The sequence below is a fragment of the Aythya fuligula genome, chromosome 2, assembly GCF_009819795.1.
Source record: "Aythya fuligula isolate bAytFul2 chromosome 2, bAytFul2.pri, whole genome shotgun sequence".
Taxonomy (NCBI): domain Eukaryota; kingdom Metazoa; phylum Chordata; class Aves; order Anseriformes; family Anatidae; genus Aythya; species Aythya fuligula.
Genome location: NC_045560.1, coordinates 30,068,214 through 30,093,606, shown reverse-complemented (window position 1 = coordinate 30,093,606; position 25,393 = coordinate 30,068,214). Strand labels below are relative to the sequence as shown.

General features: G+C 34.5%; 1 protein-coding gene across 9 annotated transcripts in view; it reads left to right on the top strand.

Moving 5' to 3' along the window:
* DGKB (diacylglycerol kinase beta) overlaps positions 1 to 24,269 on the top strand; it is a 361,100-nt gene extending 336,831 nt beyond the window's left edge. For 8 of the 9 annotated variants that reach the window (XM_032182678.1, XM_032182686.1, XM_032182684.1 and 5 more), the window contains 3 exons: positions 11,515 to 11,635; positions 13,605 to 13,665; positions 23,835 to 24,269. In XM_032182678.1, coding sequence (XP_032038569.1) covers positions 11,515 to 11,635; positions 13,605 to 13,665; positions 23,835 to 23,942 — 290 coding nt within the window. In that variant the 3' untranslated portion in view covers positions 23,943 to 24,269. Of the gene's footprint in view, positions 1 to 11,514; positions 11,636 to 13,604; positions 13,666 to 15,578; positions 15,638 to 23,834 lie in introns of all 9 variants that reach the window. The other variant, XM_032182682.1, reaches the window with a different exon arrangement.
* Positions 24,270 to 25,393: the final 1,124 nt, after the last annotated feature.

Genomic DNA, 25,393 nt, shown 5'->3' with positions numbered 1-25,393 from the left:
TGCACTTGGGAAGGGGTAACCCTGAATGGATATACAGACTGGGTGATGATGTACAGACTACAGATGAGAGGCTGAAGAGCAGCCCCACAGGAAGGGATCTGGGTGTTTTGGTTGATGGGAAGTTGAACATGAGGCAAGCTGAACATGAGTCAACAGTGTGCCCTGGCAGCCAAAAGGCTTATCTTAGTGTGCATCAAACACAGCATTACTGTCCAGTCAAAGGAAGTGACTGTCCTGCTCTACCCTGTGTTGGTGTGACCTCACCTCAAGTATTGCATGCAGTTTTGGCAACCACAATATAAAAAGGACAAAAATCTATTAAGAGAGGGCTATAAAGATTGTGAAGAGTCTAGAGGGCAAGATGTATGAGGAGCGGCTGACGTCACTAGGTTTTGTTCAGCCTAGAGAGGAGGAAGTCTTCTCTTGGAATGGAGTACTCATGGTACTACAGCTTCCTCACAGGGGGAGTGGAGGGGCAAGCATAGATCTTTTCTCTCTGATGACCAGCGATAGGAGCCGAGGGAACGGCATGGAGCTGGGACAAGGGATGTTAAGGCTGAATGTAATGAATATGTTCTTCACCAAGAGGGTGGTTGGGCAGTGGAACAGGCTCTCCAGGGAAGTGGCACAGAGCCTGCTGGAGTTCAAGCATTTGGACAACACTTTCAGATGTATTGTCTGATTTTTGAGTGGTACTGTACAGATGCAGGAGTTCAACTTAATGATCCTTGTGGGGCCCTTCCAAATTGGGATGTTCTAGGAAGTGTCATCTTAGTACAAAATTTTAAGCTCTCTTCAATTGTCCATATAAGATACTAACACCATTAGAGTTACTCTCAAGATACCATCCTTTCATCTGCTTCTCTGTAGCTTCTATGTCAGGCCTGTCAACAGTGTGTGAATGTCCTGGAAATCCTAGGTCTCTTCTGACAGTACCAAACATATGTGATTTACTGGAGAAATAAATAAAAGATTCTTTACATTAACTGATTGCAGGAAATTTAGGAAGATTTTCCATTTTACTTAGATAATGTGAACACCTGTGAACACTCAGAATTCATTAGACATGACTTAATTCAATTGTCTCCTGCTCCTTCTATATGCAGAGAAGGTGTGGACAAAGTTTTTAGTTGAACCTGCAATCCAGATAGTTATTTAAGCATTTATTTAATGAAATTAACTTGGGTACTGAGAGAGTGAGGTCACAGAAAGGAGTCCAACCAATTGCTAAGAACTTAGGGTCTCAACAATTTCATATAGACTATTTTGACAGTATCTCTCCTGTGGTTTCTTTCTGACTAGTACCTATCCAAATAATGACCTTGGATACTCTACCATGCTGCAGGCTCCTGTTCCAGGTGCAGTAAAAACATATAATCTTGAATACTTTGACATAAACATTTTAGACCATCATAAAAATGTTTATCTATGGTATGTCACTGGGTTTCAGAATGTTTTCCTGGGGTTAGGGTCTTGGTTAATAACTGAAAACTACTGTTGTTCAAACCAGTATCTATTCTTCATTCTATGATCTCCAGACACCATGGAATACCAGAACAGTAGAGGACACAAATGGAAATGGTTCTCTTGAAATAAAAGAACAATAATGATCTTTAGGAGGTTTATGAGTTCTTGGAACTCACTACCACTTTAAACAAAATGAGTTTTAATACTCATGTAAATGGAATCAAGATTTCTTCCTGCTGGATAACAAAACAAACAAACAACAACAAAACTCTTTGGTGGATAAATATAGGAATAATGACATTATCAGAGTGTGTTACCTGAAAGGGAACATTTCCCCTGTTAGTACTAATCCTCTTAGAAATGTACAAATCAAAGCTGTTTTTCATTGATCAGATTTCTACATTTCCATCAATATTACTGTATTTTTCTTTTCTAGGCTGTGGCATTTTTGTAGGCTAATCAAATATCCGATATTACTGGGAGCCATTTAAAGTGAATGCCAGAACTACTAAGAAGTAATTTGAGAATTAGATCTATTTTTGTTAGTTGAAATGATCTTGACTTGCTCATATTGTATTGTACCTGATACTCAGTAATATGAGAGTACCAATACAAATAGAAAGATATCCGGTTTGAAGTTCTTAAATATCTGTTAAAAGTGGTGAGCAGTCCAAGCACATTAAAATTCCATTTTCCCCCATACAAGTGTTTGCGGCAGATGACCCCCACTGATCTTAAATATATTTCTGTATCTGTAACTGAATAGAGGTTTTCCGTACAGCATGTTCTAATGGTACTCTGGCCTTTAGCCAACAAGGCACTGAATAAGGCTATTTTTAAAATACAGAAACTGGGAACAGCTGCAGCAATCAAATTTGATAAAAACAGAGAGGAACTTTGCTTTTTTTACGGTTTGTCCAAGTTTAGACTCCTTTCATAGAACAGCTTTTGTTCTGTTGGATGAAGGGGGTATAAGAGTAACACAGTGAAATCCTTTTGAACAAATAACTTTTAAAAGAGTACAGATTAAAATAATAGGGGGCTTTCTGGTGCAGCAGTATGTTCAATGCAATTGTACCTCAAACTATTAAAAGAATAAATCTATAAAAAAAGAATACATTTTGTCAGCCAAGCTTTACCATGAAAGATTTATCCATAATGATCTCCTGAAGTGGAAGATGAAACTTCTTGTTTCAAATGTTGAACATCTGAACATTGGTATTTGGGTATATTTTTTGAGTTAACATCTTTTAATTTGAATGATCCAGGGTGTGTGTGTATGTGGTTTGTTTTTTGTTTGTTTGTTTTTCTATTTTTATTCTTTCACTATTAATCAGGAAGGTTTCTTATAAGAATTCTCTCCTTCCCCTGGTAAGCTTAATAAATAAATAAATAAATAAATCACATTTTACAAAGGCCTTCTGTGTACATTAAAAAGTTTCATAAAATATTTAATTATGAGGACTGGTTCTTACTTGTTTGCCCTCCTACTTGAGAAACTTGTCATTCATTGATTAATGGGAGTCAGGAGATGATTATATACTCTCTCCCCAATAAATAAATAAATAAATAAATAAATCCAGTATACAGTAGTAGTTTGAGCTATATCTGTTAAACAATTCCATCTGAGGACAGTGTTTCTGTGCTGCAGTGATTCAGTACAGAAGATACTGTGTGAAAACTGTGCCCCACTAAAGTCTGTGCGAATTTTGCCACTGAATTCAGCACAGCCAGGATTTTATTGATTGCATTCATTTTAAGTATCAAAAATAGCGCTCTTTCAGTTTTACCCCATTTAAGCTATTTAGAGCGTCATCAATTTAGATGGTAGAGCAAAAATGTACTGTACTTCTTGCATATGCATACATCTGGGTATATATCATATGTGTGTATGTACTCATAGGTATAAAATACGTGTGTGCTTGTCTGTGTGTTTATATATCTATAAAATATCTGCTTAGTTTATTATCATTGTATGAGTATCTCACTAGGGTGGAAATTACAGCAGTGATATTTCTTCCTTTCCTCAAACTAAGAGGCAGGCTTAGCTTGTTTCATTTTATTAAAAAAAAAAAAAAAGGAAAAAAAAAAAAAAGAAAAAAAAAGTGAAGGCCAGAGAAAAGCCTTGAGATGGGAATCAATAGTGCCATGAAATAGATATATAGAGCCACATGAGTTTTTTAATGTTTACAAGCAAACTCAAATAGTCAAAACTGGGTCTAATGTTATAGACATCAGACTCAATATATATCTTTAAAGTCAATATTAAGAGGGAAAATAGGTTCTTGAAACCAGAGGGTTGAAATTCAGGAGTTGTTGACTTATTTCCTGTCTCTGGCAAAAACTTCATGTGTGATCTTGGCCAAGTCATAGAATCATAAGATAATTCAAATTGGAAAAGACCTCTAAAAACATCTAGTCCAACCTTTAATCTAGTACTAAAATCCACCACTAAACCATGCTACTAAATTCTTAATCTACACATTTCATGAAGACCTCCAGGGATAGTGACTCAACCACTTGAAATCATGCTTAACCAATCTGATATCCTTCTATGATGAGATGACTAGCTGAGTAGATGAGGGGAGATGTGGTTTACTTTGACTTCAGCAAAGATTTTGACACTTTCTCCCGTAACATCCTCATAGACAAGCTCTGTAAGCATGGCCTAGGAGACTGGACAGTGAGGTGGATTGATAATTGGCTGGATGGCAGAGAACAGACCACTGTGCTTAGTGGTGCGGAGTCTAGTTGGAGGCCTGTAGCTAGCAGTGTCCCTTGAGAGTTGGGCCAAAAAGAACCTGATAAAATTCATCAAGGGCAAGTGCAGGGTCCTGCACCTAGGGAGGAATAACCCCAAGCACCACTACAGGCTGGGGGCTGACCTGATACAGAGCAGCTCTGCAGAGAGAGACCTGGGAATAGTAGACAGTAGGCTGACCATGAGTCAGGAATGTGCCCTTGTGGCCAAGGAGGCCAATAGTTTCCTGGGCTGCATTTGGAAGAATGTTACCAGCAGGTCAAAGGAGGTGATCCTGCCCCTCTACTCAACCCTGGTGAGGCCACTCCTGGAGTATTGTGTCCAGGTCTGGGCTCCCCAGTACAAGAGGGAAAGAGGGACATAGAACTACTGGAGCGAGTTTGGAGGAAGGCTACAAAGATGATTAGAGTACTGGAACACCTGTTGGACATGCTGAGCAAACTGGGCCTGTTTACCCTGGAAAAGAGAAAACTGAGGGGAGATCTCATAAGTGTGTATAAATATATGAGGAGAGGGTGTCAAGAGGATGAAGACAGTCTCTTTTCAGTTGTGCCCGGGAAAACAGGCAATGGACACAAACTGAAGCACAGGAAATTCTGGCTGAATATGAAGGGGGACTTCTTTACTGTGACGGTGACAGCACTGGCACAGGCTGCCCAGAGAGATTGTGGAGTCCCCATCCCTGGAGATACCCAAAAACCTGCCTGGATGCCATCCAAAACCTGCCTGGATGCCATCCTGTGCAATGTGCTCTAGGTGATCCCACTCAGCAGGGGGGTGGACAAGATGATCTTTAAAGGTCCCTTCCAACCTTGGCCATTCTATGATTCTGTGATTCCCTGGGCAGCCTATTCCAATGCCACACATCCCTTTCAATAAAGAAATTTTTCCTAATATCCAACCTAAACCTCCCCTGGTACAACTTGAGGCCATTTCCCCTCATCTTATCAGCTGGTGCTTAGAAGAGCCTGATCCGCACTGTTATGCAACCTTCTTTAAGGTAAGTGTACAGTACAATAAGGTCTCCCTCGAGCCTTCTTTTCTCTAAGGTAAACAACCCCAGGTCCCTCAGCTGCTCCTTATAAGACTTATTTTCTAGACCCTTCACCTGCTTCATTACTCTTCTCTGAACATGCTCCAGCACCTTAATGTCCTTATAGTGATGGTGCAGCCTCACCAGAGCTGAGTACACAGTGACAATCACTTCCCTAGTCCTGCTGGCCATGCTATTGCATTCTGATACAAGCCAGGATGCTGTTGGCCTTCTTGGCCACCTGACTCATATTCAGCCATTTGACCAATACTGCCAGGTCCTTTTCTGCCAGGCAGCTTTCCAGCCATTCTTCCCTGAGCCTGTAGCATTGCATGGGGTTATTGTGCCCCAAGAGCAGGACCCAGCACTTAGCCTTGTTGAACTTCATATGGTTGGCATCAGCCCATCAGTCCAGCCTATCCAGATCCCTCTGCAGAGCCCTCCTACCCTCAAGCAGATTAACACTCGTGCCTAACTTTGCCTTACTTAGCTGAAGTCAAACTCATGCTTTTAACTTTACATAGTAACATAAAAAATATTACAGTTCTTGTGGGTCTACACACAATATATCCAGCTATCTTTTGCATGACCTAAATATCTCGATGTACAATTTTCACTTTGTAACATGGATATAATAATATTTTTCCCCATGTAATAATATTTTTCCCCAAATTTTTTGTTTGTCTATATTATAAATTCTTGGATATAAAAGCTATTTCTTGTTACATGTCTGTGAATCAGTAAGTTATCAGAGTCTTGACATCTGTACCTCTAGGTACAACTCTGATATAAACGATCATATACATTGAGGCATATGTTACTTCAGGTAGATTCTCACGTAGCATAACAAAAAAAAAATTAAAAAAAAATGCATGGATTGATCTTGATTTACTGATTTCTGGAAATCAGGAACACTGAAAAAGCTATTTATCTGAAATCATGAGTACCGTGACATTAAATCATTAAATGCATCTTTAGAATTGCATATAGCAGTCATGGAAATGACCCCACGTTCCCGCATATTGGGAAACTGTAGTTTTAATACATGCAGTGTTCTGAGAAGATACTGAAGCATTCATGTGGTGCAGAGCATTGAGCTCAGCAGGTTTTCAAGGATCCTCTGGCATCACACCAGCTTTCATATTCTTATCCAGTATTTTAACTGGAACAAAAAAAAAATTCCAGTGTGAAGATTACTAGGATTTGATTACATTTAGCAATGGAGGAACCCTTTCTCTCTGAAGACAAACTGCTGCCAGAGACAGATTTACCACTGACCAACAATGTTTTTATGCAAATGTGCCTGAGTGAGCGCAGTAACCCCAAATTATAAGAGTCATTCAATCTCTTGCCGGGACAGCAATATTTATATATTGCAAAGATAAATTGGATATCAAACCAGTTCCATTACAGAGGGAAAGTTCTCTATGTAAATCAGCATTTCTAATCATGTTTCTTTCCACTCCCTTCCCCACTTTGCTTTCCTTCCTTTATCTTCAAAGATGAATTCCAAATGTATTTTTCTATTGTGTATTCACTTTGAATATTGAAGCATTCAGCTAATGCCAAGCTAATGGATAATGTAAACTCCTCACTAGGAAACTTTAAAGTCTCTAAGTGTTTCTTCATGCCCTGGGAAGTATAAAGGGGCCATATTAATGTACAAGTGCTTCGTCTGCTCTTGTGCAAGTTTCTGTTTGGACTTATATTTCTCCTGCTGTCTGATGGGAGGAAGTTGGCAGTCATCTCCCTAGAGACTTTATTCCCCCATCAGGAATGACTGACTGCAAGGGGTCAGATGCCCCATTGTATGCTAGTCACCATTTGCTGACAGCAGCGCTCCCCAGAGAGAGCTGGCTTTGTTTACTGATGGGGCTAATATGAGGAGACACGTGAAGTCGTTTGGTTTGTGGAAGAGGGCAGGAGAGGCATGGTGCTGTGAAAACATTCCCACACACTCTAATGGCTCATTCACATAGAAAACAAGAGAGAGCCTTCAGCTTTTTTCACATAGCTCACAGCAGAACAAACCAACTCCAGAACCCCAAGGCTCCAGTCAAAAAACACTTTCCTAATGCACTGAGATGCTCTCAGTAATAGCTTACCTATGAGACCTCAGCTCTCATTTAGGCAACGAAATGACTTGGTTAGATTGAAAAGCTGCTCAAGTGGCATTGTTGCCATTGTTTGCTGTTAGTTCCTAAACTTTTTTTTTAAAAATGTAACCTTTTTAAAAAAATGTAACCTACATTTTTTTAAACCTACAACCTCCTAAAACTGGTTATAATAGCTGAAATGTGTATTGGAACATGTAGAAAACATTACCAGTACAGTCACCAAACTATTTTATGTTTAGAATAAAAAGTGTAGAACATAAAAGAAATAAAACTACCTAGAAATACAACCTGTCTAAAAAGAAATATGTGTTGTTTTGGTTTATTTCTCTGTATTTGGTAGACATACACACAGATACAGATGTGTAATTTTAGAGTACAATTTAGGGAAACAAAATAAGTGAGTTTCTAAATTAGATTCCAGACATAGTTGGAAACATGGAAAGTCCATGTTATAAGCTGTTTTAAGTGATGACTGATGTTTAATGAACAGCAGCATTCATTATTTGAACTACAATTTAACAAAAGTATAAGAAGGCAACAATAACTGCCACAGAGTCAACACACATGGTCATGTATGTCAGTTTCTGACCTCTAACACCAGCCTGCGTAGCATGATTAGAAATAAAACATAAGAGGGCAGACATCCTTCCTTTGAGATACCTTACAAGATCTTTTGGTGATGTAGGGGGTTTCTAGGTCTAGAATGGCATCATGATTTAACACTGTATTATGTAAAAAGGATTTCCTGTTTGTTCTAGAAGTGCTATGAATCTCCTTAGATTCGTTTTGTTTTATTTGCTTGTTTTTTGTTTTGTTTTCTTTTTGAGAAATACTAAGTAACAACACTGTCTTCACCTAACCCATGTTATTCATGATTTCCTCTATCTATTGTTTTTCCTCCACATATTTCTTTCCTTCCTTAAGGGTCCTGGTCTAATTTCCTTTCTTTTGGATAGCTGTTCTGTTTGTTACCATGTTTGTTGCCCTTTTCTTTATCTTTTCTAGTTGTTTTGTATCTTTCTCTGCATTGTTGACCAGACGATAGCCACAAACTCTATACTGAATGGAGGTCCCAATCATGCTGTAAAATAGTTTTTTGTTTGTTTGTTCATTTTTATATAATTATTGAGCGGATATTTTCATAGAAATTGCCAAGTAAGTCCATAATCTTAATTTCTGCAGGACAACATTAATTGTAAGCCAGCATTAATTGTAACCCAGTATATCCACATATACAGACACAGACGCACACATTTGTTTTTAAATATACATGTATGATACAAGCTACATATATATCATTAGCTCTGTCAGTTATCTCTGTTTCCTTTCATGGACATTAAGTTGCATGTATTTGCATGCATGTATTGAATTTTCTGCCTTCTTATTGCCCATCACTCTGTACTGTGAAATTCCTAAACTTTTTAATTAAAAAATGACCTTTTTGTTTACTTTGCTGAATCCTCAGTAATTTGCTATCTACTTCTATTTCCAGATTATTTAGGGCAATATGTTGAGCAGTACAGGGCCTAGCACAGATCCTTTTGAGAAATCAGTGATAACCTTCTACCAGAATGAAGAACAACTTCCCTTTTCCTATCTTTTAAATTAAAAGAAGACTTGACCTTTTTTAGAAGAGCTTAGTTTCTCTCAGAGTCATTGGTGAGGAACTTTTAAGAACAAATGCAACCCATTCATTGGATTTATATTCAACCAGTGTATCCATACCCACATCTTTGAAGAAATGGATGAAAATATCCACATTCCTTTTTCCACTTTTGTTTACTCTAAATTCTTCTCAAAGTCAATACAGCTCAAGGATTTGTTGAAATGGATGTGGCTATGCAAAGCCATCAGGTCAAATATATTAACTAACACATTTAACTAACCCTAAGTTAAGTTTTCCAAATAATTGTTTGTTACATTTGCTTTAGTTTTTACTGCTTCTGAAAGGATGCTATGTCTAATTTGTTAGATTCTAAAAATATTCATATTTAGCCTAAAATAACCCCACTTAGCGAATGTGCCATGGCAAATGTAAAGTTTAGAAAAGGCTTCGCTTTTCTGAGAGTTAAAAGTATTGTTCTGTTCAATCTTCCAATGTTTAATACACTACATTTTTGGAGATGTGTGGTATGGCTCAAAGGGCAGGATTTGGCCCTTTGTTACCTACTGTTACTGGCACTAGTCTCCTAGCTATTGAAAAATGATGCATCAAATTTATATCACTGCAAATGTCACTATTCTGAATCTTGCATATGTTGCCTGAGCTGTCAGTAATAAAAATCTGTTCTTAATTATTCTCCCATTAAAAAAATAATAATTTTCTAATAACCCAGTGAAATGGAATTTGATGTTCTCTTTGGCTGGAAACATTTGAATGTTTTTCATCTATAAAGTTTAGTGTGCTTTTGCAAATTAGTAGGACTTTCCCATTTAAATTGCTTTGATTAACAAAAAAAGCAGAATTTGTTTAAATCTCAGTTAAGTTTAAAAGTGCATGAGTAACTTAAGGAAAACATTTAAAGAGAATACCATCTTTTAAACAATTCAACAGAAAGCCAGACATACAAAATTGGGTTTATGAGTGGTATAGGGATGCAACTCCAAAAATGCATAGTTAAAAATAATCATATTACATATTTTAATCTTTTGTCCATCTTGTTTTTCTTCTTTAATAGCAAATAATAGGGTTTGGTTTTGCTTCATTAATAGCATGTGGAACTAATTTCACTGTGAAGAGAAATTGGAAATAGTGAAGAATATTAAGAAAAAGGAAGGCATTGGATAGCATCAGATTTTCTGGTTGGAAGCAAAAAAAAATCCAGACCATAAATCCTATTTGCTTTTAATACTTTTTTTTTTTTTCTTTCACAGTACTTCTTTCAGTTAATTACCTTCATTCAAAGCCCAAAGAAGTGAGGAGAAAAGACTCCATTTGAAACTTTAGACTAGCCTCATAGATATGATAATTAGCATGGAATTCTACCTTCATTAAAGGTTGAAGTGTTTAAAATACACAAAGAGTGATGTGCTCTCCTTTCTTTGTTTTTTCAATGTGATGATAGACTCAAACATTTTAGCTCATCACTCTGCTTCACCGAATAACATGTCTTTTGGAAACATGAGTATTAACAGCCAATCTATAAAACACACATAATATACAGCTGAAAAAAAAAAAACATTTCTTTTTCTTGTCCATCTGGTCTTGGCAACATGTATTTAAACCAAAGCATATAAAACATGTTATACAAAACACTCTGGTTGATTCTGGATAATATTTCAATACCTTGCTTGGTTGCTTCTCAAATCAGACTGCTATATTACTATTTAAGTTTCTGGTTGTATCTCTTTGTCCAAAATTCTAGACAAAATTTGTTCTTGTTCCTTGAAGTCGAGCAAACTAAGATTTATTTTGCCAAATACATTATTAAAATATTTTTGGAAGTTTAATGCCATAAAGCTATGTAATCAGAAAGCAGTACGAAACATACTATGGAAAGCTAGATGAATATTTGCTGATAAGAATTTTTTCTGCCCTTTTTGCATTTAATCTGTGCACTAATTGAGGCAAAATCCAATGGAAAAAAATTTGGTCCCATAAACAATGACTGTAATAATATATATACACAAAGACTGAATTAGAGTTGTACACGTTCTTTGGAGAGAGATTCTAGCAGTATATTGGGCAGTGATTCCTCCTATACTAAATTTTAAATATGTGTTGTAACAATAAACATACACATAAAAAGTATAAATTTCTAAACTACAAACATTCCATTTTTTAGTATTTCCAATTTTGATATTTTCCTATAATTCCTATTTTATCATATGCTAAAATTCTTTGTTATGTATGTATGTATGTATGTATTAAAATAAACCATTGAGATTATTACTGTAGTTTAGAATTATTTTGGTCACAATATTTTAGAGTGGTGTGACAACAGGCCCAGATGTGCCCAAACTTAAATCTGTAATCATTGAGAAATCACTGTCTAAACCATTTTCACCTGCTCTGTTCACCTCATCACCTCATATTACCAGCTGGCCTTCTGACCAGTTTGCTAGTTCTTGCTAGTTAGGATCACCACTGTCAAAATCATGGCAAGACCAAATGCAATTTTTTTCAACTTTTTCAGATCTTAGTGACCAACTTATGGAAGTGGTTGGTCTGGAAGGAGCCATGGAGATGGGTCAGATATATACAGGTCTGAAAAGTGCTGGAAGACGACTTGCCCAGTGTTCATCTGTTGTCATCAGGTATTGACAGCTTTAATTTGCACTGCACTGTTGTAGTGAATCAGTAAAGATTTATATATTATTACTTACACTTTCATTTGTAGTTTAATAGTCGTAAATACTGTAGTTAATGTTTATGAAAGTATCATTTTATATATTAATTTTTTTTCTGTCCATATTCTATGGATATCTTCCTTCGTTTAAGTGTGTTGAACGGAAGGAAGGAAAGAAAGAAAGAAGGAAGTGTTTAGATTCAGTCTTTACATGTTATATTCAGCTGTCATTTCATCCTTTGAAGAAATATTGGTAAGCAGCTGGAGAAGAAGGAGTAAGGCAGAAACTTGGACTTTATTATTGACATACATTCGATCCAGTTTAGAGCAAAAAGACATCTAACATTACTTTAATGACACATTTTAACCCATTTGTAATGCATTCCTCCTCAGGGAATAGTAGCACGTAATTAGTGTTTTAAACCATTTTTTATCCTTATCAAAGTGCTCTGTTTTTTAATTTATTTATTTATTGAATACTGACAAGCCATTGTTAATAAATGTGCTGTTATGTGTTAGCTGTGAACAGTGGAGCAGGCTAATTTAGTTATGTTTTATCATCTACTAAGCTAGAAATAACCAGTACATTTACAATAGAGGAAAGATGGATTCTATCTTAACAAGAAGATAACTATTCTAACTTCGGATCAGATGAGGGTTGGAAAAGAGAGAGGTATTCAGCTCTTCATCAGTGAAGAATTTTTCAGGAAGAATTTTCTAAAATTTAAATAAATTCATAAGCTAAATAATGCTAAGACCAAGAAGACTAAAATAAGACATAAAATAAGGTAATTAACATGAGTAGCAATCAAAACTTTAAGAAAGTAAGTAGTATTTCCTGAAATTCATGGCGTATTTTTAAGACTAATCTCAAGGACTGAGTGCTGTTGGCTTCAAAGTGCTTTTCCATGAGGATTAGGAAGAGAAATGAGGATGCTGAGGTATTCCAAACTTTTCTGGATACTGAGAAATATTTTTTATAATTGCACATGAGCAAGGCCGCAACTGCAAAAGAACCACAACCCTTCCAAACCTAAAAACTTAGACCTCATTGAATGTTCTTCCTTTCCTCCACTTATGGCTGTAGATGACAGTGGTTAATCCCACAAACTGCTAGTCATTTTTAAGTAACGTCCAGGTCAGAGTTTCCAGTTGAGAGATCAACTGATTCATTTTTCCACTATGAGAATTATTTGCTTCATGTTATCTTGAATAGTCCTGTATGCAAGTTGTTATAACACAGAAATAGAGTTGGGAAAGAGCATCCAAAAGATCTTTTTTTTTTTTTTTTTTTTTTTTTCAATCATTTTTCTATACTTTTCTAAATATGGTCATAGAAAATAGACATGGAACAATGTTTATGTTAAAATCAGTGAGACTTTACTAACAATTTAAATTTATAACATAGTATATTAAAGCCTCTGAACACAGTACAACAGTCAGTTGTTAGTGCTCTTAGTTAAATACAAGTGTAAAAGTGTGTTTTATGATTCTAATAAACAGGAATAATAGAGCTAAGAGTAATTTCTCTCTTTCTTTATAGCAGTTAGTCTAAATCATTAAAAATAGCAAGGCGTTTCTTTGTGTTTTCAGTGAATAAGGTTTATTCCTGAAGTTTGTGCATCATTCTCTCTTTATTTCACAAACTGTAGAGTATTATCCCATGAGAGTAGTGTATTTCTAGCAAGATGTTTGAATATTTGCAATGTTTTTAATTTATGTGTTCAAAATGTTCATGTGTTCATGCTGCTTTTTTTGACTAGGTTACTTTAGTAAGCATGTTGGGTCATACTGGAGATTACATATAAGCTTGGGGTAAATCAAGCTTGGGGTGGCACACAATTATATGTGTGTGCCACCGCATATGTCTTCTTAAAAATCTATTTATCAGTTTTGTCTAGTTACTCTTGCTTATATTGTGAAGTATATCGTTTTAGGACCAGCAAGTCACTGCCTATGCAGATAGATGGGGAACCTTGGATGCAAACCCCTTGCACAGTAAGTATACTGTTATCTCCGAGGAAAAGAAAAGGGAAAAAAAAAAAAACTAATTATTTTTTTCAATTGCAAAATTACAGTAGTCAGATATATTTACTTATTTATTTAGTTTCAATTCTTCAATGAAAGAAACAGAATCTTTTGGTTTAAACCTTGTCATTGGCATTAACTCAATTGCTTAAGAAATGTGTTCACATGCTGTTATTATGTATCTCAACACCCACTGCATTTTCAATGCATCATGCTGTTTTTTCTGCAGGTTGGAATGGAATAAAAGACAGTTATTTCAAAAGTTTGGAAAGTGTTCAGAAAGTTCAGTTCAGGCATCGCTTTACCTGTTGTGATCGTTGATTTGTGATGCTGTATTAGTTTTATAGTCTCTTGCTGTATTGCTGAGTAAGAATCAATGTGAGTTTTGATGCTAATATGCACAAGTAATTAATTATGCTTTAGAAACTAAGGCATATTTTCCATTTTAGAGTGTAAGAGTTCATGAGTTCATATCAAGAACGTTTTATTTAAAGCTGAAGCCTTGACTATGCTGATTGAATTATGCAACAGAAATAATAATTAAAAATTCCTTGCAATTTAAAAAAGTGAAAACTCTTCTACTATCATAGAGCATTTCAATGCCCACATGTATCAAGTGAGGGCAACTAAGCAGGAAAGAGAACTCTGTTCCTCCAGATAGGAAGGATCTTGTTCAGAGCTGTTTCTTTGAGGAACTCCAGTTGTTCAGTTCAGCTGAGTGGATAATGCAAGAAAGATAGAACAGAGAACTCTCCCTGGTCATCTGTTTCCAATATATTATAGAGTGTAACCAAGCAGTTCCAGATGTTGAAGAACGAGCTTTTCACTGTTGTATACAGTCACAGTAATGTGTTTTATGTGCAATATTACTAATTTTTACTTAAGAAAACCTGTGTTTTTAGGTAGATGAGTTACTATCACCTTACAGTTTGTAAGTTTGATGAACCAGTAATGTAACAAGAAAGTGTCCCGCTACAGAAAGGAGTAATTCTCCAAACCTGGGTCCTGGATCACTTTCATGATCTTCATCTATAGTAAAGGCAACATGAAAAGGTAAAAGGGAACACCTTCAGTAAAGTGCTAACAGGCTTGGGAGCTGATAAAGTATAGACTAGGATGAAAGTAAAGGGTTATGATAGTCCATGTTTGCTGATATTCTGTAGTGAACAGCAGGGAGCATGCCTAAAATCTAATTCTGTATGGTAAGCTCTCAGATACTGCAATGAGAGGGAAACCATGTGAATGCACAGTATGTGAAGGCAAAACAGTGGGAATTTTGAGGTTTATTCCAAAAAAACTTTTGGAATTAAGAGATATCATTATCATTACTTCTTCTACAGCAATGGCTCAGTGCAGAGCAACAGTACTCTATCCAGCATTTACTTTGAGAAAAAGATGTAATTTTTCAGTTGCCAGACTACAGAAGAGAACTTATGGAAGGATGCTGGCAATAACATGTGCTTTTTTTCATCTTGATTGCTTGCTCTGTACAAAATCCCTGCTATCTGATTGATAATGCTAGCAGAAGCTGCCTGCATGATAGAGGACAAGCCTGGAAAAAGAGACAGTTCGTACATTTCAATTACTGCCTTAAGGAAACAGAAAATTATTACTGATAATTACTGCTGTCCAATTAAAGTAACCTTTTCAAGGGGGATTGAAATGGCATATACTTTCTTGTGGACCCTGTCCTTTTTGCTGTATCATCACTAAGAGAATATGCTTTGTGTTACATATGAAAACGCCACTGTAAAATTTATTTATTTATCGAGAGAACAGATTTGTCTATTATACAGCACTACTATGAATTTAGATATAGAATAATTGTTATATTATTCATTTTACATGGAAAAAAAAAATAAATGTTTGTTTTGTCTGTTGAGGAACTGGATGTATTTATCTACCCTGCTCTGTTTTCTACATCTCACAAAATTAAAAACAGGTATAGACCCAACTCTTCTCTCTACACTAATTCTATGTTAAAGTTTTTTCTTGAAGTTCTTTACAAAGTACTAGGAATTGCTCCTGACACAATGCCAAAGATAGATGTTAGCCTTCTTTCAACTGGGGTTTAAGATTTGATTTCCAAGGGGTCTTTGGAAGGCATCTATTTGATCACATAAGTACAAGGATGATTTCTTGTGGTGTATATCCAAAACTGGAGTCTGAAAAAAATATAAAATCAAAAATAATTCTTATGTGTATCCAGCTATGTAGCCAATTATTTGAGCCTGCAAGATCTCAAATTTCAGAAAAAATAAAAATATAATAAATGATGAGACCAATATGAGAATCATAAGTTTTTATCTTCTCTAGAAACAAGACTGCATAAAAAAATTGCTTGCAGGTAATTTTCTCATCAAATTACCTGCAAGCAAATGATTAATGACCAGCTTTTAAATGGAAAATAACTAGATCAGATTAAGAAATCCATGTGTTTTGTTGCTTAGGAGACATATAAGAGTTTGCAGTTTGTTTTTCCTCTTAGAAAAATTCTTTCCATAGCTCTTGCAAGGGCCTGAGGACAATATATAAAGATGATGGTATTTGTACACATAGCATTGTGACATGGGAGGGACATTCGTATGCTTCACATCAGGATGCTGAAGGAAGGCAGTTATTAGTTTGCTAGATGTGTTATTTTAAGGCTACTGTCCCCACACAGTAGATATAGTGAGATAGATAGACCATCTCAGTAGTTCTATGTACATCAATTAGATCATGTATGGCAGTTAGGTAAGACAGATGAGCTTCAGCTTTTTGATTCTTGGGTGCTCTAGACCATTCAGCTACCGTTGAAAAAAGGCTGCTCTCTCTCCCCCTCCAACTGTGCTTTAGAAAGCTGAAATAACACAATTTTGGCATGGTGACCTCAGGAATTTCATTGTCATTTAGATTCAGTAGCTTTAGGGACTAACCTAAAAAAAATTACAGAGCCCAAGTGAAAAAGAAATTCATACAATCAGCATGTATTTAATCAACCTTGCCCAAAGGTATACGTGGTTAAACAGAACTCAGAAGTCTTAAAGAACTTAGAAGTCCTTTTCTGTTTCTCCTTCAGATTTTGGTACAAGTGAGGGGCATTTTGTAAATGATTAATCAAAAAATCAGGTTCAACTTGATCAAAATTCTCCTTCTATATTCTATTACATTCTGCTATGCAGATTAAAGAAGGTAAGCTCTGTATCCAGTCCTGTTATGTATGAAATGCAGGCTGCAAATGCAGGCTTGGAAGTTTATTTCCATTGAAGAAATCAGTAACTCTATCTTTGCTACTTCTTCTCTTTTTCCTTCTCATGCACAGAGACCACGTTCCCCCAAAATGATTGCATGGGCTCAAAAAAAAAATAAAAAATTATATATATATAATCAGAATCACTGCATATATATATATATATATATAATGGAATATATGGAATTATTGTATTTCAATATATATATCTGGAATATATAGTGATTCTCCAGAAGCTGTGATCTGTGATTTTTCATTCCTGTGATCACTTTTAGTACTAAAGAAGTTGCCGCATGCATCTTTTATTATCTAATCTTACACGCGCACCTAACATCCCTAAAAGGCAATTCTATAAGTTCTGTTAATATTTAAAAATTTGAGTGGCCCCAGTCTAAACATCTAATAAACATCCAGAGTCAATTCAATATTTCGAACACATGCAGACATCAGTATCTGACAAAGTCACTCTGCTCTGGTATAATAAGATGCAGAATCTGAACATCAAATTGTATTATTTTTATGTTTTGTTGTTTGTTTGTTTGTTTGTTTTTTATGTACAAGAATCTTTAGGAGAAGGAAGGATGATAATGTTAATATTATGTTAAACATCTCGTCTGATTAGCTGAGGAGGAAATTCTATCAGAGCTCTCCCAGACAAATATAGAAACATGAAAGATATCTATGGTTTCACCTGATCTCCAAACAGGTCACTAATAGTAATGAAACTTCAGAGATTCTCAAGTTAATTCAATAAACTTCTAGCTTTAGCCATCAGGATTTTATATATATATATATATTTTTTTTAAGTGATCTTTCAATTTAGCTACATAATGTATTAGCATTGTTTTGAAAAATCTATAAGAATTTTAGATTAATTAATTCATCTTAATTAGAAATAACTGTGATTTTAGTTCTTTCATCTATTCATGACTTGGTTGGCATCTTATCTGAAAGAGTGTAAAGCTGCTAGCAACATTAGACTAAATAAAATAGAAGACAGAAATGTCTATAAAAGATGTAAGAGTACTGCCAAATAAAGGAATGGTAATCCATAGTCAAAGCCCACCTGATAGATTGCCAGATTGTTTCGTAAACATCTCAAGTGCTTGCATTTAACAGTATTTTTAAAAATTATTTACTGATAGGGAAAACTTGTAAGAAACCATTTAATAATGGAACTCAGAAATTATATTTTGAAATATAATTATAATTTTGAAATATTATAATCTTGTATGCACCTTAAAAATAAGGATTGGAGGACTGGATATTTTCTTTCTAGCCTTTCCTTTAGATATGTGATGAGCATGAGGACTTAGTGAAGTCCTACTTTTGTATTTAAATCCAAAGAGAAAGAAGAACAAAATATGTTTAATCATATTTGTGATATGCCAGGGCTGGGTGAAGAAAAATGAGACAGTCACAGATTTGTTTTATGTAGATCCATTGGCTCCAAAACTCCATAAATGGCATGAAGAAGTTGCAGCTGTTTTCTAGACTCTTGGTCTGTAACGTATCCTCTTTCCATGTCACGGAATGTTTTTGTTTTGTTCCATTTTGTTTTTTTGTTAACATGGGAAATTAAACTTTTGTGTCTGCTTCTTTCGAGCAAAGAGGAACTGGATCCTAGATATGGTGGCTGGTGTTTGTAGAATGTTGTATAATAACTACACGAGTATAGTTATTCCCATAAATGGAAGTCAATTGCTAGAAAAAACAAGTTTTGGATGTTATACTGAAATCCTACATTTTCCCTCTTTTGAACAACAGTGTGCATACTTTTGAAGCCAGAGTGGTTTATTGAGCTTCTAACACTTTATCATGCAGTTGAGCATTATTTTTTGTACTCACAGGTACACTGCACATTAATTAGTTTTGTTTACCTATGCATTTTTTTCTTAATTTCACAACAGTAGTTTTTGTAATTGACAAAGCAATTTACTGCATGTGTGCTTTCTGCACCCCAGACAAATACTCTAGCATGTAATGCACCTTTCTTTCCAGTTCAGATTGTTAAGAAAAGAATTAGTTGTGACTAATTGCCAATTAATTTGCAGTGGTTTCAGGGAGGAGGGAGGAAAAAAAACAATTGCACCTACTAATTAAAATTTGAAATATTCCAAAGTGTCATCTTTAGGTGTCTGTGGAATACATAATTTCCATTTTAGTTCTGCACTAGATCTGTAACAACCCTGAGTTTGACAGCTCTATTAATTTAAAACCTCAGTGATACCTATTAGTACAAAACATGAAAAAAATGCCATTAATCATTTATTTTAATTCTGCAGCTCTGTCATTTTCTCAGTATGTTTAAAAATTATGATGACAACATAATGTTTTCCAATCTACCTGTGTGAAGGGGAAACGGATCACACTACTTAGGAGAGAGACTAGAGTATATTATTAGAGCGTAATTAATGCCAAACTGATTAGATTTGATTGCACTTTGCACAATAATATTGTTAAGAAATTTATTTAAAAGATATATTGCATAATGCTATATTTAAAACAACTGGTCTAGACCTGAGTGATTTGACCAAAATGCCACATAATGCAAATAACAGGTTAATTATTATAGCACTGCTTACATTCTGTACATCTTAGTCATCCAGTACAGCCCTCGATCACCTATGAGAAGATAAAAGTGTTTACCATTTCTGTGACATAGAAGTGTCCTATTTCCTGTAAGGAAAGAAGCAAATGTGCATCAAAACTGGGAGAACCTTCATACCCTCAAAACTATCAACAGCCAGACCCTGATGATAACAAGGAACAAAGTGACCATAAACTAGCAGGTCCAAGCTGAAAAGGAGGTTTTTGTTTTGTTTTGTTTTGTTTGTTTCTTTTCCCCCCTCTATCCTTAAAACACAGTGTTCTTTTATTTAATATTAATTGAAATATTACAAGCAGGGCTGACTTTGTCCACCTTTGGTTATCTATTCTCATTTAGCATTGTAGTTAGCACTTGCATGTATAGCAGTACATTCTGTGTTAACAGTAAGCATTTAGGCATTCTGTGAAACCAGTACATAGTGTAGAAATACCAACATATAAGCAAAATAGACTGACCATGAGATGGCCATTACACTAAAATTATTGATGGTCACTTCATTTTTTTCAGTGGATTCATTTTGTTAATGTAACTTCAAGGCATATTTTGAGACTCTGACCTGAAACAAATAAATTTCTAGTTTATGCATTTATAAATATCTTTAATATAACAAATTCTGGCTTCTCCTTTATCAGATTTTTTTTTTTTATCTATGAAGAGGGAGCGATTATTAAATTAATAACTCTTATTTTAAGATTTATGCTCTTTGTAAATGGATCTTTTGTCCCTTCCCATGAAATGGACACACTTTTTAATGCTAGAAAGACAATTTTGAAATTGCAAATGCAATATTTTTTTCTGCTAGGCCTATTTACTAGATAAGTCTTTTACATTTCTAGTCTTTTTACATTTATTTTACATTTAGTAAATTTTTACATTTACTAGATAGTCTTTTACATTTCTGTGATTGTGAACTCAAAGGCTAAAATCATGGCTACAGTTAGTGAATGAGAGTTTTGCCAGTGCCATTTTGCCACTCAAGCCATTCCAACAGCTTGAGATTAGCCCATAATGTATATACAGCTTTCGACAACAACAAAAATAATAGCCACTTGTGCTTTTTTGCTTTCATTCTAAATGAAATTGCTTTTCCAAAGTTTTTTGGTTTTTGTTTGTACTTTTAATTAAATTTCTTACAAATATGCCGAATAGAAGCTTTTTCTTGCATTCTTTCCTCCAGTCAGTTCCCTAATTTATGTTTAAAATGTCCTCCATACTTGCTGTAAGTCATTCTATATTTTCAATAAACCAGAGTACATTATATCAAAAAATATTTTCCAGTATTTGTTACTATTTTGCATGAGTTTGTCTGTCAGGGTATCATTAGTTACTAAAAATGTCAGGTTTGATTTTGTTTGTTTTCCTGACCAATCACTTTTTGTCTATTTCTTGTCTGTTTGTGAGGAAATCAGAGATTCACCTTGGAAAAATGAAAAAGAAGAAAAAAAAAAAAAGTGGGTCTTATTGAAAGGTTTTAAAATTGTGTTTCTAATACAAAAGACATGACGTTTTTTTTTTTGCTGAAGGGGAGAGAAAAAGCAAATAGTAGAAGTTAGTCTTCAGACACTAGGCACGCAGAATTTATACACAGATAGTGATTTATTTTTTTGATTTTTTTTTTTCAGTTTTTAACTTTTTACATCTTTCCAGGACCAGATCATCACCTTGGATGCCTATAATTATTATTATTATTTTCTGTCCATTTTAGTCTCTGTAGACCCTCTGAGTGTTCAGTCCTACTTTGACCCAATACGCTGTTGCCCTTTCTGAGACCCTTAGTGATCTTGAAGTGTTTGATTTCATTTGTCATTGACATAGCAGCAACTTTGGCGATGTTGCCAGTATGCAAACAGAAGAAGCAACAATTCTAGGACAGAAATGCAGTGACTAAAAGTCTTGAGAAAGGCAAAGTTAGTAGATTTCAGGCAACGTAGTGCAATGGTTCAGTCTGTATTGTATTGATCTCTTTTTATGACCCATATACATGTATATACATATGTGTATATATATTTCATTGGGAAAATAAAAAATCAAAGGTTATCATTGTTAACCAGTGCAGTAGTAACTTACATTACCATGAACATGTTAAAAACTTACTTTAAGTTACCATTTTACTTTTTTAGATTCAGAATGTAAAGTATATTTTATGCCACTGGAATTGTGCCAATTTACAACAGTTGAAAATATGTCTTAGAGAAATGCATGTAGGACACCATCCTCATGCGCATGAGTGGTTAATCATGTTCAGGCGTCTTAGCTGATCTCAGCTGATAGGATAAAACATACTGAAGAGGTCATGTTCTCTGAAACAGATGGCTCAAGCCAAAAAAGAACATTACAAATGATAAATATTTTCTCAAGATGTAATTGCATTCACCCTCAACAACATTGAACAGCCCCAGTCCAACATGCAATCTGTATGGTTTCTCAGGAATAACTCACCTCTTCATACAAAAGCCATCTTTTGAGGTTTGCTCTTTTATTCATTTTAAGATGGAATTATTATGATTTACCTCTGAAATGAAATTCTGAGAACGTTCCTACTGCATCATCATGGCTGAATCTTGTAATATACTGAACCCTCATGACTCTCCTAAAATTCACTCACTGCAGCTGCAGATTACTTTATGTATTGATTCTCAGGATCAGGTTGATGTCATCACTATTCCTGAGACCCAAAATATGTTTTATGAAGCATGTGAAAGCTACAGAAATCCTTGAGGCAGTTTTCCATCAGCTGGTATAAAGTGACATTAATGGAATAATGCCAACTTATCCGAACTACAGATTTGGCTTCCAAAGTGGTGCCTGAAGCAGAATTTCATGTGAGAAAATATGTTGATGCCAGTCTTTGAAAGCAGTAGTTATTTTCTGTGTGAAAGTAATATAAAATTAAAAAAAAAAAAATAAAATAAAATAAAATTATACTACATTTAATACTAATGAACAATGTTGACAAGAAGAGGTCACCTATGAAATTTGAGATTAATGAACTAAGGTGACAGGGAAATGAACATTTGGAGAATTAAAGTAAGTCTCTAATAGAGTTAAACCCAAAACATTTTGTTGGGATTTTTATGTTTCTGTCTCTTTTATATAGTAAAGTAACTTTCCACCACAAGAAACGTCCTGATCTATATTTTAATGAGACTTTCCACGTGACATACATTTTTTGTTTTATTACTGTTAGTGAATGACAAGTGAAGGATATTCATTTAAACTTGAAAATGTCAGGTATGCACTTTAAGAGATATATTTTTCCAGTTTTTAATGAGGTGGTGTTTCTTTTTGAAAGAAATACCTATCTCTGATGTGGGTACTATGCAGATGACAACTGATATTTAATAAGTGATGGTTCTTGTATTAGTCGTAGTTCACTAAAGAAAATGTCTCGGATTGCTTTTGAAAAACTCCTAGCGTCACTAGCCCAAAGGCAAGATGTGACCTTTTTATTACATAATGAGAATCATTTATTATCTTACAATGTATCTTAAAGTCACAGACAAAATGCCACTTTGATAATTGCTTTCAATTAGCTTTGAGCATAGCATACATTCATAAAATGTCTTCTCTAATTTAGACTTGAATTAGAGAAAATTGCAGACATAATCTACTTTAAGGTTGTCTCATTTAAGGTGATTCGTAGTTTTATATCAAAGAAATCAAAACGGGTCACTTTAGAGCAGTCTTGCAAAGTGTTTTAAATAGGCTTTTCAATATTTGAGTCTATTCTATTAACAATTAATTAACAAATTGGAATGCTAGTTAATCTTTTTTGACCTTTTTTGTGTGTTAACTTTTGACTTTCATTCATAGTGGCTATTTTGAAATTAAACAGTATCCTGTGTTAGAAGAGAGGTACAGTTTGATTAGATGTATAAACAAAACATACAAAGATACAGTTTCTATCTTAGTAAAAAGCAATGACTTGGTCTGCCAGCACATATGTCCTTTCCAGCTTTTAAATTCTTATTAATCTTGTAAACATGTAAAATATTCAACAGCAAGCAATAAATTCCACAGTCAAGAAGTAAGGTGATATATTGGCATGTATTTTATTGTGTATGATTTTTAATATTGATTGCATGTATAATTTAAAGTATTTGTGGTAACGATTATACATACATTGGCTTACTGCACATGTATCATCATTCATAAAAATAAGGATATTTTCCCTTCTTTGATTAAATGAAAAAAGGTTGAAAATTACATATAAAGATAATTCAGGCATTTCAGATACTTGCATGTAGAAACTGAACTACCTCAATGGATAACTGATTTTCTTCTTTCTTCCCCCAGATAAAAATTACCCACAAGAACCAAGCCCCTATGTTGATGGGACCTCCTCCAAAAACTGGTCTTTTTTCTTCTATCATCAAAAGAACAAGGAACCACAGCAAAGAATAAGCCTGTGTAGTTTAGTTTTTAGAAAACCAATTAGCTTTGTTGGGCTTTGGAATATTTATGCTGGAAATCTTTCAAGAATTTCAGAATACATACTACTTGCAAAATCATGGATTTTGGTTTAACAGTTTCTGTGACTAAGCTAATGTAAAACTATGCTATTAGGAAAAAATAAATAAATAAATAAAAAGCAACAGTTTTGTAGGTATTTTGCATGAAGAAAGCAAATCTTTACATGAAGTGATACAATATTTTTTTTCTTGTTGTTGTTGCATGCAATATCATTTACTAATCTATGCGATAATTCTGCCATGAAATATAGGAAGGTAATGCCATGAATAATTTGATTTTCTCTCTATTCTATTTCTGTCTTCTTTTTTTTTTTTTTTTTTTTTTTTATATTACAATGATCATATTCAATAAGTTCAACAGTATCCCTTGAATCAAACATCTTTATATCAATAACAAATTAGACCTGTTTCAGAGTAAAGTTTGTTACAGGTCTCATTAACCTGCACTTTTAGTTTATCATTTGTTTCTACCCTAAGAATATTTTTATTCAGATAAGTATTAAAATCTTATATCTTATTCTGATAACTCCTATGTATATGAGTAATTGTATCTGTTGAAATCTAACTCAATGTGTGCATTATTCAAATGATCGTGATTATTCGTGTGTAAGTTTTAGCAAGACTGGAAATCAATGGAAATTTGAGCAAAAACTATGTGGTTAAGGAGATCGTGCTAAGAATGAAGATGTTAATACTTGCAAAAACAAGCATTGGAGTTGTTTGTTGAAACATTAGAATTATCTTAATGAGTAATACATCACTGTAACATGGCAAACTTTAAATCGCTCTGTGTATCGACCGGTAGTATAGTGCATATGCACACAAATAACCAAAGCTCATGCCTAATAAAGTGCATTTCCCACCAAAGATTTAGTGAAGGATGCTTCAGAGAAATGGGTTAATGCATAATTAATCAAGCTCACTGGAGTAGATTCACTTCTGAAAATTTACAGTTCTTTTGATTATGTTGGCAATGTCCAGACAAAATTGTTGGGGTAGGAAAAAAAACATTGAATTAATTGCAAATAAATACTCACTTTTCATTTGTTTCATAAGCTGATAGATATAGACACATACTCTAAATATTGACATTTATAGATACTTTAAATATTGGAAAATTAAACTTATCTAATTTTGTTTTTGTTATTATTTATATACCATCTGCTCTATCCATAATTTACTTGTCCTCTAAATTCATCTCTTAGGAAAGGATAAATTGTTATCTATTTCCCTTTTGTAGTCTGTTGTCTGGAATCAAATCATTTATTGTCATAAATTTTGTGGAGGCAGTTTTTCAAGTCTTTACTTTCTTAGCCCTCTGAGAGACTTCCTAACAGCTTAAAAATCATAAATCAGGGATTTGTCTGAGGATTGCACAACACT